Here is a 15,429-nt window from a genome sequence, read left to right as displayed (position 1 = left end):
AGGTAGTTTTCCGTACCGCACGCGAGCGTACGTCTTCGTATTCCTTTATTTGAATGGCAAACCATACAGCCTTGACCCCACCCCACTTCCTACGTTGTTTAAAGCTCGGCGATTTTAAAGGGAGTATGAACCAGCTGTTTGAGAGAGAAGAAGCTATTTACTGCCTTTATCCACGGAAAAAAAATTGCTCTAAGATGATAATTGTCCTTTTTATCTGTTAAAGAGCTGGGAGGACGAACCCTATAAAACGTCCTCTTTGTTTGGATTCCAAAACGGGTTCTGTCTCGTTATTTGTCATCGGAGTCATTGTGATGTGGGTTCGATTTCTGGACCCAACATCAGTCAAATCTTATTTTGATGATTATGATTTTATCCACTAGTGTCCGTTTATTCTTTTGTTTATTTATTTAGTAGTATAATTAATTAGTTAGGCGACCACTTCAAGTTGTCTCCAATTTTTCGCATAGATAATTGTTTCTTCTAATAGTGAAGAAGGCTTGTAATAAGAACCGTCGCATTTACAAGGATATTTCTGTACTTAAAAAGGATTTTGTACCGATTATTTAATGTAACACTTCTTGTCATGTCAAAAAGGGAACGGAATAAACAACTTCGACATTTAATCGATAATTATTAACAAACATGAATTATTATATTTTCTTAATGAAAGGAGTGACATTTCCAAATTTGTATTTAGTCCATCGGATATTGTATATTTTATTTTCATTATAGTATAATTATTCAGGGTTAAGTTCAATTATTCGTGATTTTATCAAGGAATAATAAATAGGTTTTTTAAACTTTTCTTTTATTGTCATTTTGCCGGAAAAATATTGCATCCTAAATTTCCCTCCGTTCATTTATGCCTTTAAGTTAGTTAAGTGTTATATTATTATATTTTGTCGCGAACGCACCATGGCCCTGGGAGGCCATTGGTTTGATTCTTTGGAACGGAGGTGTGCAGTTGATCCTTGCACGGTCGAAAGAGCTTTTGCTCACCCATCACTTTGAAGATTATTTTTCTTCGTTTTCTAGATGAGGTGGCATTTGACTCTAGACTAAAAAGGCGTGGGTGGTATGGTTGCAGTATCTTGCATAGGACCGGACTCAAACCAACATGCGCTCAGTTACAAAGCTAGGCGGCTAGTACGACATTCTATGAACTTGGTAATTCATCGTCTTGCGGAGCGCCTAGCACGAGCAGAAAACAGCTGTCCAGTGCCCAGCGGCGGCGCCAGCCTCCCTAGGTGGAGAAAAGGCATCTACGAGAGACAGATAAAATTTCTAATTTTTTATAACTCTTCTTCCTGCTCCATCACCAGTTGAGAAATGTGCTGTCATGTGATCATTAACATGGGACGCCATTTGCCATTTTTGTGCGAGCTTATTTTGTCGTTCAAATAAACGAGGTAGTTAATTTGTGCTCTCGCGGCATTTCGTTCAAATGAACGAGGTAGTTCATTTTTTGCTGTCTTCATGGAAGCAGCCCTGGCGGCATTTCGTTCAAATGAACTAGGTAAAGCTATGTTAGCAACAGCACCAGCGACGCAAGAGAGATAGTATTCCGTGCCGGACTTGAGCTAGTACGTAAGATTTACAATAGATGGTGCTTGCTTACATCTTCGACCTCCTTTAATATGCTGTATGCTCGCGTGAACGACTCGTTCAAAATATTTGAACGAACTCGTACTATTTCAAATAAACGAGTCGTTCAAATGAACTAGTTAGTTCATGAACTACCCAACTCTAGAAGCTGAGAGCAGCGACCGACGACCGGGCGACCGGAGACAAGTCAGCAGAAGTCGAGTTCGCGCTGGTTCCCGGTGGCGAGTGGACGTGACTATCGGTGCTAGCGTATTAATCGGTATAGTGTGCGAGTAGGTTCGGTTTTGGTAAGGTGTTCAAGTTTCTTCGCTTCCTTGGGAGTGGTGTGGGAGTCTTGTGAGTAATTATATGTATTAATTTCCCATCTCCCTCCGAACCTCATGGCGGAGTCGAGTGGGGGACAGAGTATGGAGGAGGAGTCAATTGAGGTAGATAGTCGTGAGTTCTCTTTGGATAACACCCTCGTGTTAAATGACCCACCCCCACCTGATAGTAACCGTGCTCCCTCTCCTAAAGTTGATGTGTATTCTCTGAAACCTGACACACAGACATATGATGAGACACATACGGGACCCTACTTAGTATTTGTGGAGGCCATTGCTGACGGTAAGAAATTGGGCAGCATCCATCCCATGGCTTTGGGAAAACATTTTTATGATCGTAAATTTGTTACTCAACTGGCTCGGCGAGGTCGCCATAGGATCCAAATTGAGTTTAATTCACGAACAGAAGCTAACGATTTTCTCACCAACCCTATCTTAAAGGAAAAAACCTTAAAGCGTTTATTCCTTCCGCGTCACTCTATAAGATAGGCGTTATTCGAGGGGTTGATAAAGATTTATCGGTCGAGGAACTTTGTAAGGTTGCTGAATCAACCGCCCCCTTAGTCGAAGCACAGAGAATGAACCGACGCTCCTTTCAGGATGCCCGCGTCAGTTACATTCCAACTGGTACCATTAGACTCACGTTTCGCAGCCAGACTCTCCCTGCTTTCATTTCCATCTACCGGGTTCGTACCCAGGTCGAACCATTTGTTTTCCAGCCGACGATTTGCCGGCGATGCCAACGATACGGCCACACCAGAAAAAACTGTAGGGCTCAACACCCTCGATGCGCTAATTGCGCACATGAACATGAAACTACAGAATGTAAGAATTCTACCCGACGTTGTCTCAATTGTTCAGGAGAACATTCCGTAGGTTCTCTTCAATGCCCAGAACATCAACGGCAACAGGAACTGAAAAAAAAGCAGGCGTTGGACGTCCCTCAGTTATCCTCAGAGTCCTTTTTTACCCCGACAGCCAATAGATTCAACCCCATTTTGAACTTACACAACTTTCCTCCGCTTCCGAGCACTTCGCCGTTTCCTCAACCCCAGCCGACGAGAAAGCGAAAATTTACGGTGGTCGTTTCATCGCCCCCACCTAGTCCGGATCGTTCGCCAGGTTACGATGTCAAGGGATATCGTGCTCTTCTCAAACAGCCTCCCTCTGTCACAACTGCTATACATCCTCTACCTTCCTTATCGGGGACAAACCTCCCGACCACTTCCAGGCATGTAGATTCCACTGTATACTCCAAGCAAGACAGTTCCCGGGCCTCGAACCGGGTATCGGCTACCATTACAGCTATTTCAAACAAACTTTCTGCTTATGCCCGGGCGGCTGAAAACGATGCTAAATGGTCTAAAATGCTCCTCACCATGCAAGAGGAAGTTCAGTCACTACTCCACTCATTAGTATCATTTATATCGTTAAATGATCATTCTTCAGTGGAATGCACGTAGCGTAATTCACAAGAGACATAAATTATTCTTACTCATTGATTCTTACAAACCTCATCTCATTTTCATCAGTGAAACTTGGTTGGCTCCGGCCAAACATTTTCATATACCCCATTATACAGTTATTCGTCATGACAATTATGGTTTTGACGGGGCGTGTATTTTGGTCCATAACAGCCTACCATACTCGTCGGTATCATTAACGTATAAAATACCTGGTACACAGGCGGTCGCTATTGTGATCGACCACATCCATTTGATTTCCATCTATTGCCCCCCGAGAATTCAAGGCACTTATGCTGATTGGGAGACTTTTTTCTCACAACTGCCGCACCCCTTTCTTCTGGGGGGAGATTTAAACGGGCACCATCGGAGTTGGGGGTGTGACGTTTCGTGCCCTAAGGGCAATAAAATAGCTAAATTAGCGGCATCATATCAGTTACGGATTTTGAATGATGGGTCACCTACTCGCGTTACGCCCCCTTCTACGCATAAAAGTGCTGTGGATTTAACTATCTGTTCGAGTAATCTGGCGCACCGTGTGGAATGGGAGATCGTCAAGGACACCCATTCCAGCGACCATTTCCCTATCTTTATTGGGTTGGCTGACAGTCTTCCCGCCGCTCAACCCCCGGTTAAAGTAAGCAGACGAATGCGCCACTTCAATTCTTCTCAGTTTCAACATTTTTCAGTCCACAAGTTTGCAGCCTTAGGAGGTCAACCGGTGTCCTACAGTTCCTTCACAGCTATTATCACTGAATATCTAGATCTCTACCATCCACTCCAACCATATTTCCCACCTAAATCTATCGTTTATGCACGCTGGTGGGACGCGGAATGCACCGCCTTAATATCACGCCGGAAAGCAGCTTTGCGCTCCTTTCGACGTTTGGGTACGTTCCAATCTTATTTACATTATAAAGTCATAGTAGCACAATCGAAAAAGGTTTTTAATGATAAACGCCGCCGAGCTTGGAAAACTTTCATTGCCTCGTTAAATAGGCAGACAACGTCCAAACATATATGGAGAGCAATAGCTGGTCTATCGAACCGCCTCCTTAATCCATCGTCTACTATACATTTCAATATGAATGCTTTGATAACCTTTTTTCATCACCTCACGCCGGATTCGGTAGACCCTCAGTATGGTTTCGTTATCCATCCTAGTTCCAATACCTTTTCGTCGCTCATGAGCCCAATTGACATAGAAGAATTAAATCTGGTTATCAATACTTCCAACAATTCGACACCTGGACGGGATGCGATCTCGTATTCCGTACTAAAGCAACTCCCCCTTCTAGCTAGGCAACATTTACTGCACATTTTCAATCATTGCCTTGAGACGGCTCGAACCCCTTCCACATGGAATGACTTTTATCTCGTACCCCTGTTGAAACCAGGTAAAAATCCTCTCCTTACTGATAGTTATAGGGGTATCTACCTGGGCTAATGCCTTAGGAAACTTTTCCAAAAAATTCTTCTGGAACGCCTCAAATGGTCTCTCGATTTTTATAACCTGCTACCAAAATATCAATTTGCCTTCCTCCCGGGTCGTTCTGCCTCTGATGCCATTAATCTTTTGGTCACAGATATCAGTTTAGCACGTTGTCGGAAGGAACCTTTGTTGGCAATTTTCTTTGACTTACGGGGAGCATATGATCATGTTGACTTAAAAATTCTACTCCAAAAATTGCTACATTACAATTTTCCGCCGCTCTTTATTAATCTCCTATTGAATATGCTAAGGCACAGATCACTTCAACTCAAACATTTCCCACAAATCTCAGCACGTCTGACCTCTACGGGGCTCCCTCAGGGGGATATTCTAAGTCCTATTCTCTTCTCAATCTATTCGATGTCCCTCGAGAACATTATTACACGCAGAGCACGTATGATCCAATTTGCTGACGATCTCGTGATATATCTCAGTCTTCTACATCTTGAAGAGGTTTATAAGTCATTACATCTGACGTTATTGGATTTTGGAAAGTGGCTCCATGATCATAACTTAGAGGTATCTTTCGCCAAATGTCGTGCGATGATTTTTTCTTGGGCTCGGCGTACAGATCACCCGCCTATTCGCTTCCAAGGGTTTTCGATCCCGATAGTCCAGTCTACTAAATATCTTGGTATTTACCTTGACCGGAAATTACTATGGCATTCCCACCTCAAATACCTGGTGGATAAGTCCTTTCCTAAAAAATCACTCTTTGTTGCCCTACGACATAGATCTTGGGGATCCGATCCTAGTACGATGCTTCTGTTATATCGTAACATTATTCGATCGTCTTTGGATTATGGCTCGGGGTTTATCGACACGGCGGCCAAGAACAAACTTAATCACTTGGATTCACTGCAAGTACAGTTTGTTAAACTTTGTCTTGGGGCTCTCCCATCTTCCCCCAACAATGCCACCCTGGTTGAAGCTGCGGAATTCCCCTTAAATCTGCGGCGAAAATTGCTAGCAACCAAGTTTCTTCTACGGACTTTATCTCTAAACTCTCACCCTCTCATCCCTAAATTATCTTTGCTCGTTCGTTATTATCAAGATATGGGTACTCAGTTATACAGATTCCCCGCGCTGGCTTGGGCTTATTGGAAATTTAGCTATCTTCGCAACTCTATTCTGCGTAACCCGTCCACAGCTAACTACATTTTTCCCTTTCAGGCAAACTACTATGTCCCTGACATGATACTCCCCACGTCAGGGGAGGTCCCATCTTTTGGCCCGGCCCGGACACAAAGTGCTCGGAAATATGTCCATCACATTTTGGCACAGGATGTTCACACATTAGCACCAGTCTTCTATACTGATGGGTCCAAAATTTGCACCCCCCCCCCCCAGGTGTGGGGGCGGCCTTTTTCTCTCCAGATCTTGTTCTAGGTAAACAATTCTCCCTCCCGTCGGAGACTTCTATCTTTACGGCTGAAGCTTTCGCCATCCGTCAAGCCCTCTTATACGTTAAGTACTCCCGCCTCGAAACTGCCACTATTGCTTCTGATTCCTTGAGTGTGCTTCAGGCTTTACACAATCCCAATTACCGTTCTCATTGGTACATTCAGAATCTTCGAAAAATTTGTTTCGATCTCCATCAACGAGGTAAAAAGATTACATTTATCTGGGTTCCGGGTCATTCCCATATCACTGGTAATGAAACAGGCTGATCGCTTAGCTCAGGCTGCTGCGCATGGTCAGGGTGTGGCGTTTTATTTGATGTTGCCCTACATGGAATTTTGGAGCGGTTGTTGCGAGACTCTACGACAGATTTGGCAGACTGAGGGCCGGTTGCATAAAAGTTAATCTGAGTTCAACCACCCGAAACTGATCTCCAGTCAAGCTGAACTTAGAATTTTGGTTGTATAAACATTAATCCAAGATCATGTCTTCTTGATGGAAGATCAAATCTGACTGGTGAATTTTCTCAGATTAACCTGGTTGAACTAAGTTCAGCAGAAGGAATATAATTATTATTTTTGTGAGAAATAAATCTGTTTAGGTGTCTATGACATAATAACGAAGAAAAATAATAAATAGGCCTACTGTTGATTAAATAAAATGATAAGTAGGCCTAATGCTAATTGTAATTATTTGAACAATAATCCTACTATTAACAAGTTGTTTGTTCTCCACTGTTTTATGCTTAGGGCCTATAGGTTATGCCATTTTCAGATTTCAGATTACTCTGACGTTTCATCCGAGAATGGAGAATTTGAACTCCAAAGAGCTCCTCGCGTGTTTCAACATAGAAGGAATCCCTTGTTAGAACTAAATGATCGACAATTTAAAATACGGTTTCGATTAGGAAAACGTGTAGTTGAAGAACTAGAACAAAGATTACATCTACAATTAAGGACACAAACTAAACGAAATCATGCACTGAATCCAATGTTCATGATCCTTCTCACACTAAAGATTTTACGCAACTGGAAGCTTCCAAATAGTAATTGGAGATGTACCGTATTCAGTGTAAATAAAGGAACTGCAAGTAGGACTATACACAAAGTCACTAGAGAGATTGCAGCTCTAAAACCTCAATTCATCAAGATGCCTGCTGAGGAGGGTGAAGTAAGAAGGACATATCTTTTTCCTCTTTCTTAAAATTTGCAGTACGCGTCTTCTTGTTACTCATCTTTCTTCTCCATTTTGCGGCTTTGTTTACGTATCGCAGACAAATGAATGTCGAATGGCGTCGAGAATTGTCGATCGTTTCTATCTAAATCGCATGTTCGATACAACTCGATTCGATACAATCGCAATTATCTCTCTTGTTTAGCGATGTTGTCAACTCTGTTTCGACGACCTTAGATCAAAACTGAACTTGGTTCAGTGATCTCAGATTAGTGTTATACAACTCACACAGAGAAAAGAACGAAGTTCATTTCCGATCTTCGATCAAAACTGAACTACAGTTAACGATTTTTATGCAACCGGCCCTCTGAGTGGAGTAACCCCGCGTGTCGAAAAGGACGGAACTTATTCACGATTCTCCCGAATGTCCCACGTTCTCCGTGGTTTACACAACATTCTTATACTCGACGTCATATTACGAATCTTGTCCGTTTGCGGCTTAACCACATGTGCACGCCGGATCAATTATTTCGGAAGAAGTTGGTCGCGTCTAACCTCTGTCAGTGTCGTACGTCGATTGCTACCATTAATCATCTACTTTTTCAATGTCCGTTACTCGAAATTAGCAGGCGTAAATGGTTACAACCTTTTTTTTCGTACACAATTCGCGTTACCCACTCAGTTGACGTGTTGGATACTCGATCCCACGCCTACTACGGTAATTGCCCTCTCGAATTTCCTTTATGACACTAATTGTTTACTGTAGGTTCGGTGTTGTTGTTTTCTTTTTCCCCGTATGTGTCGACCTGGATGGTAGAAGTCGCCAAGTATCGGTCACTCTGGCGTGAAGTCTAGTACCTTGTGTCCTTGTGTTTTTCCTGTGTGGTAGATATGTAATTGAATTCCTTATCCCCCTTTTTTTTTTGCATTCCATATTCTGTTTCAGTCTCCTCCATCTTTTGTGTTTGTTTAGAGAATGCGTGGCTGGGTATACCGCTCCCAAGCGAAGCCCATTAAATTATACGATCAAGACAAGACAAGACAGCAGAAGTCAGAGGTCAGAGCAAGGATCATGTAAGGGTCAGAGGTGTTGTGTGATGAAGTACCAGTCTTATGACAATTTATTGCGGAACTGTTATCGCTGTTGCTATGCCTGGTACGATGAATTAATTTCATGTGCGTGTGAAGACTGTTTTGAATTTCGAATCACCTGTGAGAACATAACCTTTTGCAGATATTCGAAACAAAATTGAGTGTTTTGTAGATATTAGCGATAGGGGAGTTTCATGAAGAACATGGTAACAGAGTTTATCGATCTTTGCTGAGTGTGTTAATTAGAGATCAAGAGGTATAGTCCTTATTCTCTTCGTTTGGTAGAGTCTTCTTCACTACTTGTATCGACCGTGGTATTGTCGCATGATGTTGCAGAAAATTGTTGGCCTTGTTACTGGAGGTGCTTCAGGTCTGGGGTTAGCTACTGTAAAGCATATCGCGCGCGCTGGTGGTAAAGTTGTTCTATGTGATCTTCAAACATCACAGGGTCATAAAATTGCTCAAGATTTAGGTGACAATGTTGTATTTGCCCCAGTGGATGTAACATCAGAGAATGATGTTGTGAATGCCTTAGAACTAACAAAGAAAACATTTGGAAGATTGGATGCAGTGGTGAATTGTGCTGGAATAGGTGTTGCATTTAAGACTTACAATTTTCACAAAAAACTGCCACATAAGCTAGAAGATTTCACCAAAGTTCTTATGGTGAATACATGTGGAACTTTTAATGTAATTCGATTGGCAGTGGGATTAGTGGGTGAGAATGAGCCAGACGAAAATGGACAACGGGGAGTGGTCATTACAACTGCAAGTGTTGCAGCGTATGATGGCCAGATGGGTCAGGCAGCTTACGCAGCAAGTAAAGGTGCCATAGTTGGAATGACATTGCCCATAGCTCGTGATCTAGCCAGTCAGGGAATTCGTATCTGTTCAGTTGCTCCAGGATTGTTTGATACACCATTATTAGCCGCTCTTCCTGAAAAAGTACGCAACTTTTTGTCTAAAACCATCCCATTTCCACAGAGATTGGGAAAACCTGAAGAATATGCCATGTTAGTTCAGACGATAATCGAAAATCCTTATTTGAATGGAGAAGTTATCAGACTTGATGGTGCTTTGAGAATGCAACCTTAGGAAGAGGTCTTATAACTAATGAACTATGGTTTAAAATGTAATTAGGCCTAATATTTTGGTTGATTTTTCTAATAGGAAAGTGCCTCGTGATTGGTAGGCTTACATCAATGTTTGTGGAACAGTTTTTGGAAATGAAGTTGTTATGGTGTTACTTTACTCATTTTTTTGTTTGTGTCCTTTTTTGTTGTTGAGGTTTTTATGTTTTTATTTTAGCAGATCTACATATAAAAATAAAATTATATTACTTCTATAACAGCAGACATTGCAGTGTCTTCCTACAAGGATGTAGAAGTAGATGGGAGTGAAATGCCAGCACTCTGTTATCTCTATAATTTTGTCAGAAGTATTAAGCGAGGAAGTATATGTGATAAGGAACGCATGGTTGCTCTCTCTCTCTCCTTCTGGTTAGTAGTGGCAGACTGACAGAGCGAAGCTTTGCACACCTATCACCTCGGTTCCTTCACATATCGGACATCCAGCAGCAAGCCGCACGAGGCAGTCCAAGGGGAGAGAGACGTACCGCCTGGGCTGCAATGTCAGTCTCAGATGCCTTGTACTCAGAAATATGAGCGACGTTTTTTCTCATTGCTTTGAAGTTTTGTAAATAGAACAGTGTGTTAGATGGTTAATGTGCTTTAAGAGTTCCATTGTTCTCATTTGAGGTTTGGGCTTCACCAATTGCTTTGGTAACCCTCAGTAGCCTATATGCCATTGCCTTTGTCTGTTTTTTTGACTTGTTTTGCTAGCCCCTTTAGAAATAATTATATCAGTGATGATGATGATAATACAATTTACAAACTTCATCATATGATATGTTCAGTCAGTCAATCAATACTGATCTGCATTTAGGGCAGTCACCCAGGTGGCAGATTCCCTATCTGTTGCTTTCCTAGCCTTTTCCTAAATGATTTCAAAGAAATTGGAAATTTATTGAACATCTCCCTTGGTAAGTTATTCCAATCCCTAACTCCCCTTCCTATAAATGAAAATTTGCCCCAGTTTGTTCTCTTGAATTCCAACTTTATCTTCATATTGTGATCTTTCCTACTTTTATAAACGCCATTCAAACTTATTCGTCTACTGATGTCATTCCACGCCATCTCTCCGCTGACAGCTCGGAACATACCACTTAGTCGAGCAGCTCTTCTTCTTTCTCTCAGTTCTTCCCAATCCAAACATTGCAACATTTTTGTAACGCTACTCTTTTGTCGGAAATCACCCAGAACAAATCGAGCTGCTTTTCTTTGTATTTTTTCCAGTTCTTGAATCAGGTAATCCTGGTGAGGGTCCCATACACTGGAACCATACTCTAGTTGGGGTCTTACCAGAGACTTATATGCACTCTCCTTTACATCCTTACTACAACCCCTAAACACCCTCATAACCATGTGCAGAGATCTGTACCCTTTATTTACAATCCCATTTATGTGATTACCCCAATGAAGATCTTTCCTTATATTAACACCTAGATACTTACAATGATCCCCAAAAGGAACTTTCACCCCATCAACGCAGTAATTAAAACTGAGAGGACTTTTCCTATTTGTGAAACTCACAACCTGACTTTTAACCCTGTTTATCAACATACCATTGCCTGCTGTCCATCTCACAACATGAGGTCACGTTGCAGTTGCTCACAATCTTGTAACTTATTTATCACTCTATAGAGAATAACATCATCTGCAAAAAGCCTTGCCTCCGATTCCACTCCTTTACTCATATCATTTATATATATAAGAAAACATAAAGGTCCAATAATACTGCCTTGAGGAATTCCCCTCTTAATTATTACAGGGTTAGATAAAACTTCACCTACTCTAATTGTTGTACTAGGTGAGTTAGCCATGCAGTTAGGGGTGTGCAGCTGTTAGCTTGCGTCCGGGAAGTGGGTTTGAACCCCATTGTCGGCAGCCCCGAAGATGTTTTTCTGTGCTTTCCTATTTTCACACCGGGCAAATGCTGGGGCTGTACCTTAATTAAGGCCATGGCCGCTTCCTTTACTCCTAGGCCTTTCCTATCCCATCGTTACCATACGACCTCTCTGTGTCGGTGAGGCGTAAAGCAAATAGTAAAAAAAAGAGAAGAAGAAGAAGAAAAAAGAAAATAGTAAAGATATTTGTTGTTTAAAGGGGCCTATCAGCTAGGCCATCAGTCCCTAATGATATGAGGTACAACGAAATGAAATTATAATTAAAACTTCAAAATGTGTCCACTGACTAGATCTAAAACGAATGATGATGAAAAAATGATCACGAATCCAAAACAATGGTTACGGTACACAAGCAGGCTATCTCCAGTTCACAATGTCTTATTTTCTGAGATGATGCTTGTTGTTGAAAAGGGTCCAAATAGTAGTGCAATTGGGAATTAGAGGCAGGGGGAAGGGGGAATGAATTTACAGGCAACAAACAGTACCTGGGTTTGTTAATAATTATAGAAAACTAGCAAGGTACCCGTGCTTCGCTACGGTATTATACTGAAATTTATAATTGAATGCTTATTGTTTTAGATATATAATCCGCCGAAATTCGCGATCTGACTCGTTTTCAGCGAGAATCCACCAAAATTCCCGATCTGACTCGTTTTCTATTAGATTACGGCACGTTTCCTCCCATTTTTCAATCTTCCTTTCCAGCAATCGATTTCGTACTTCCCGGGCTAGGCTCAGATATTCTTCCCGGTCAGTTGGGTCCGTAAATCTTTGCCATACCGTATTTTCCTATAATCATTTTTAATCTGGATAAAATCCTTCAGGAGATCCGGCGTGGGTGCCTTGGCGGCACTGAACCCGCGGCCGGACTACATTCTTAGTCATTAGCCGTCCAGGAGCCGTTACCAGCGCGGTCCGCACATTTGACGACGGTCCGGAACATTATTATTATTATTATTATTATTACTATTATTATTATTATTATTATTATCATTATGTGTTGCTGGGATGAATGATGACAGGGAAAACCGGAGTATCCGGAGAAAAACCTGTCCCGCCTCTGTTTTGTCCAGCACGCATGTCACATGGAGTGACCGGGATTTGAACCACGGAACCCAGCTGTGAGAGGCCGGCGCGCTGCCGCCTGAGCAACGGAGGATCCTTATAAGTACATTAAGAACACTAAAATCAATTGGTTTCACCTCCTTTTACACCCCACCGCCGTTAGTTTTTACTGCCAACCCCCCCCCCCCCAAATTAAAAGAAGGCGTGTTTCTTTATGTTTAAGGGAGATTCCAAACACCAATGTTCACGTCTATTACCTTCAGTTTTGAGATATAAGTATCCCCATAAATATAATTTACTTATGTCACTTCATTTCAGACTACTCCCCCCCCCCCTAATTGAAATTTCCCGCTAAAAGACTTGTTTCTTTAATAGTAAAGAATCTTCTAAATACCAATTATCACGACTCTAACTTCTTCACTTTTTGATTTATGTGTCCTCATGAAAGGAATTCAACTCCTTTACACTCCCGCCCCCCCCAAGATGGTCTTCCCCCCCAAACGCGTTTTTCTTTGTTTTTAAAGGAGATCCAAATACGAATTTTCACGTCTGTAACAACTTTAGTTTTTATTAGATGTATATATTCTCATACAATTAAAGTCAATTATTTTTTCAATTCTTTCACCCCCTCCCTTCCCCCCTTCATTGGATTTTCCGAGAATACGTATTTCTTTACTTTTAAAGCAGATTGCAAATATCAAATTTCATGTCTGTAACATCTTCATTTTTAAGATATCAGTAGCCTAATTAAAAGAATTCAACATTTTCAGTAACTTTCACCCCCCGTCCACCCAAGTGGTATTTCCGAAAATTAAAAATACACGTTTCTTTATGTTTAATAGAGATAAAAATATACCATTTTTCACTTCTGTAACGTGTTAAGTTTTTTTAGTTATACTGTAAAAATTCTCATTTTAAAATTTCAACCCTTTTGGGTTTCCCTTAAGTGGAGTTTCCAAAAACAAATCACCTATGTTTCTTTACATTTACAGGAGATTCAAAACACCCACTTTTTACGTCTGTAATATTTTACGTTTCCAAGATATTCTTTCAAAAATTTCACCCCAATTTGTCACTTCTGTTTTACCGCCATTAATAGGATTTTCCAAAACCTAAAAAAAATACGTGTTTCTTTATTTTTAAAGGAGATCCCATATACAAATTTTCAGTTCTGTAATATCTTCCGTTTCTGAGATATATGTATCCTCATTAAAGGCATTCAACCCATTTTTCACCCTTTTACACCCCTCCTATTGGGATTTACAGGAAACAAAAAAATACGTGTTCCTTTATTTTTAGAGGAGATTCTAACTACCAATTTTTACATCTGTAAATTTTAAAGTTTTAAGATGTAGACACATTCTTTTTAAAAATTTCACCCCCTTTTCACCCCCCAATATTTGGATTTTCCAAAAACGAAAAAATACGTGTTTCTTTACATTTAAAGTAGATCCCAAATATAAATTTTCAGGTCTGTAATATCTTCAGGTTCTGAAATATAAGTAGCCTCATTAAAGGCATTCAACCCATTATTCACCCTTTTACACCCTTCCTATTGGGATTTTCCAAAAACAAAAGAATACGTGTTTCTTTACTTTTAAAGGAGATTCTAAATACCAATTTTTACATCTATAAACTTTAACAGTTTTGAGATATAGATACACTCATTTTAAAAATTCACCCACTTTTCACCACCCCCCATTAATTGGATTTTCCAAAAACAAAAAAATACGTGTTTATTTATTTTTAAAGGAGATCCCAAACACCAATTTTCAGGTCTGTAATATCTTCAGGTTCTGAAACATAAGTAGACTCATTAAAATCATTCGACACCTTTTTCAACCTTTTTCACCCTTCCTATTGGGATTTTCCGAAAACAAAAGAATACGTGTTTCTTTACTTTTAAAGGAGATTCTAAATACCAATTTTCACATCTATAAGCTTTAAAAGTTTTGAGATATAGATACACTCATCTTTAAATATTACCCCCTTTTCAGCCCCCCCCCTTAATTGGATTTTCCAGAAAAAAATACGTGTTTCTTTATTTTTAAAGGAGATCCCAAACACCAATTTTCAGGTCTGTAATATCTTCAGTTTCTGAAATATAAGTAGCCTCATTAAAGGCATTCAACCCCGTTTTCACCCCTTCTCACCCCTCCTATTGCGATTTTCCTAAAACAAAAAATACGTGTTTCTTTATGTTTAATGAAGATTCTAAATACCAATTTTTATATCTGCAAACTTTAAAAGTTTGGAGATATAGATTCACTCATTTTAAAAATTCACCCCCTTTTCACCCTCCCATTAATTGGATTTTCCAAAAACAAAAAAATACGTGTTTCTTTATTTTTAAAGAGATCAAAAGTACCAATTTTCAGTTCTGTAATATCTTCAGTTTCTGAGCTATAAGTACTGGTATCCTGATTAAGGGCATTCAACCCATTTTCCCCATTTTCACCCCTTTTCACCCCTCCTATTGGGATTTTCTGAAAACAAAAAATTACGTGTTTCCTTATTTTTAAAGAAGATTCTAAATACCAATTTCTACATCTGTAAACTTTTAAAGTTTCGAGATATAGACACACTCATTTTAAAATTTCACCCCTCTTTTCACCCCCTTAGCGAAGGAATATCCAAAAATCCTCTCTTAGCGAGCACCTACATCTTAATATGAATATATCCCCAAAATTTTATTTCTTTACGTCCAGTAGTTTTGGCTCTGCGATGATGAATCAGTCAGTCAGTCAGTCAGTCAGGACAAGTTATTTTATATATATAGATAAAGGATTG

General features: G+C 40.4%; 1 protein-coding gene across 1 annotated transcript; it reads left to right on the top strand.

Annotated features, from left to right (window-relative positions):
- The first annotated feature begins 8,493 nt into the window (after positions 1 to 8,493).
- On the top strand, positions 8,494 to 9,902 carry scu (scully). The gene has a single exon (XM_068227112.1). It carries the CDS (start codon positions 8,874 to 8,876, stop codon positions 9,642 to 9,644), a length of 771 nt encoding a protein of 256 aa, XP_068083213.1. The 5' UTR covers positions 8,494 to 8,873; the 3' UTR covers positions 9,645 to 9,902.
- The last annotated feature ends 5,527 nt before the right edge of the window (positions 9,903 to 15,429 follow it).

Source organism: Anabrus simplex, chromosome 1 (assembly GCF_040414725.1).
Source record: "Anabrus simplex isolate iqAnaSimp1 chromosome 1, ASM4041472v1, whole genome shotgun sequence".
Lineage (NCBI taxonomy): Eukaryota > Metazoa > Arthropoda > Insecta > Orthoptera > Tettigoniidae > Anabrus > Anabrus simplex.
The sequence above is the reverse complement of the archived record's forward strand: the minus strand, read 5'-3'. Positions and strand labels throughout refer to the sequence as shown.

Coding starts and splice junctions, on each gene's coding strand:
- scu (XM_068227112.1), top strand. CDS start 8,874: ATGATGTTGCAGAAAATTGTTGGCCTTGTTACTGGAGGTGCTTCAGGT.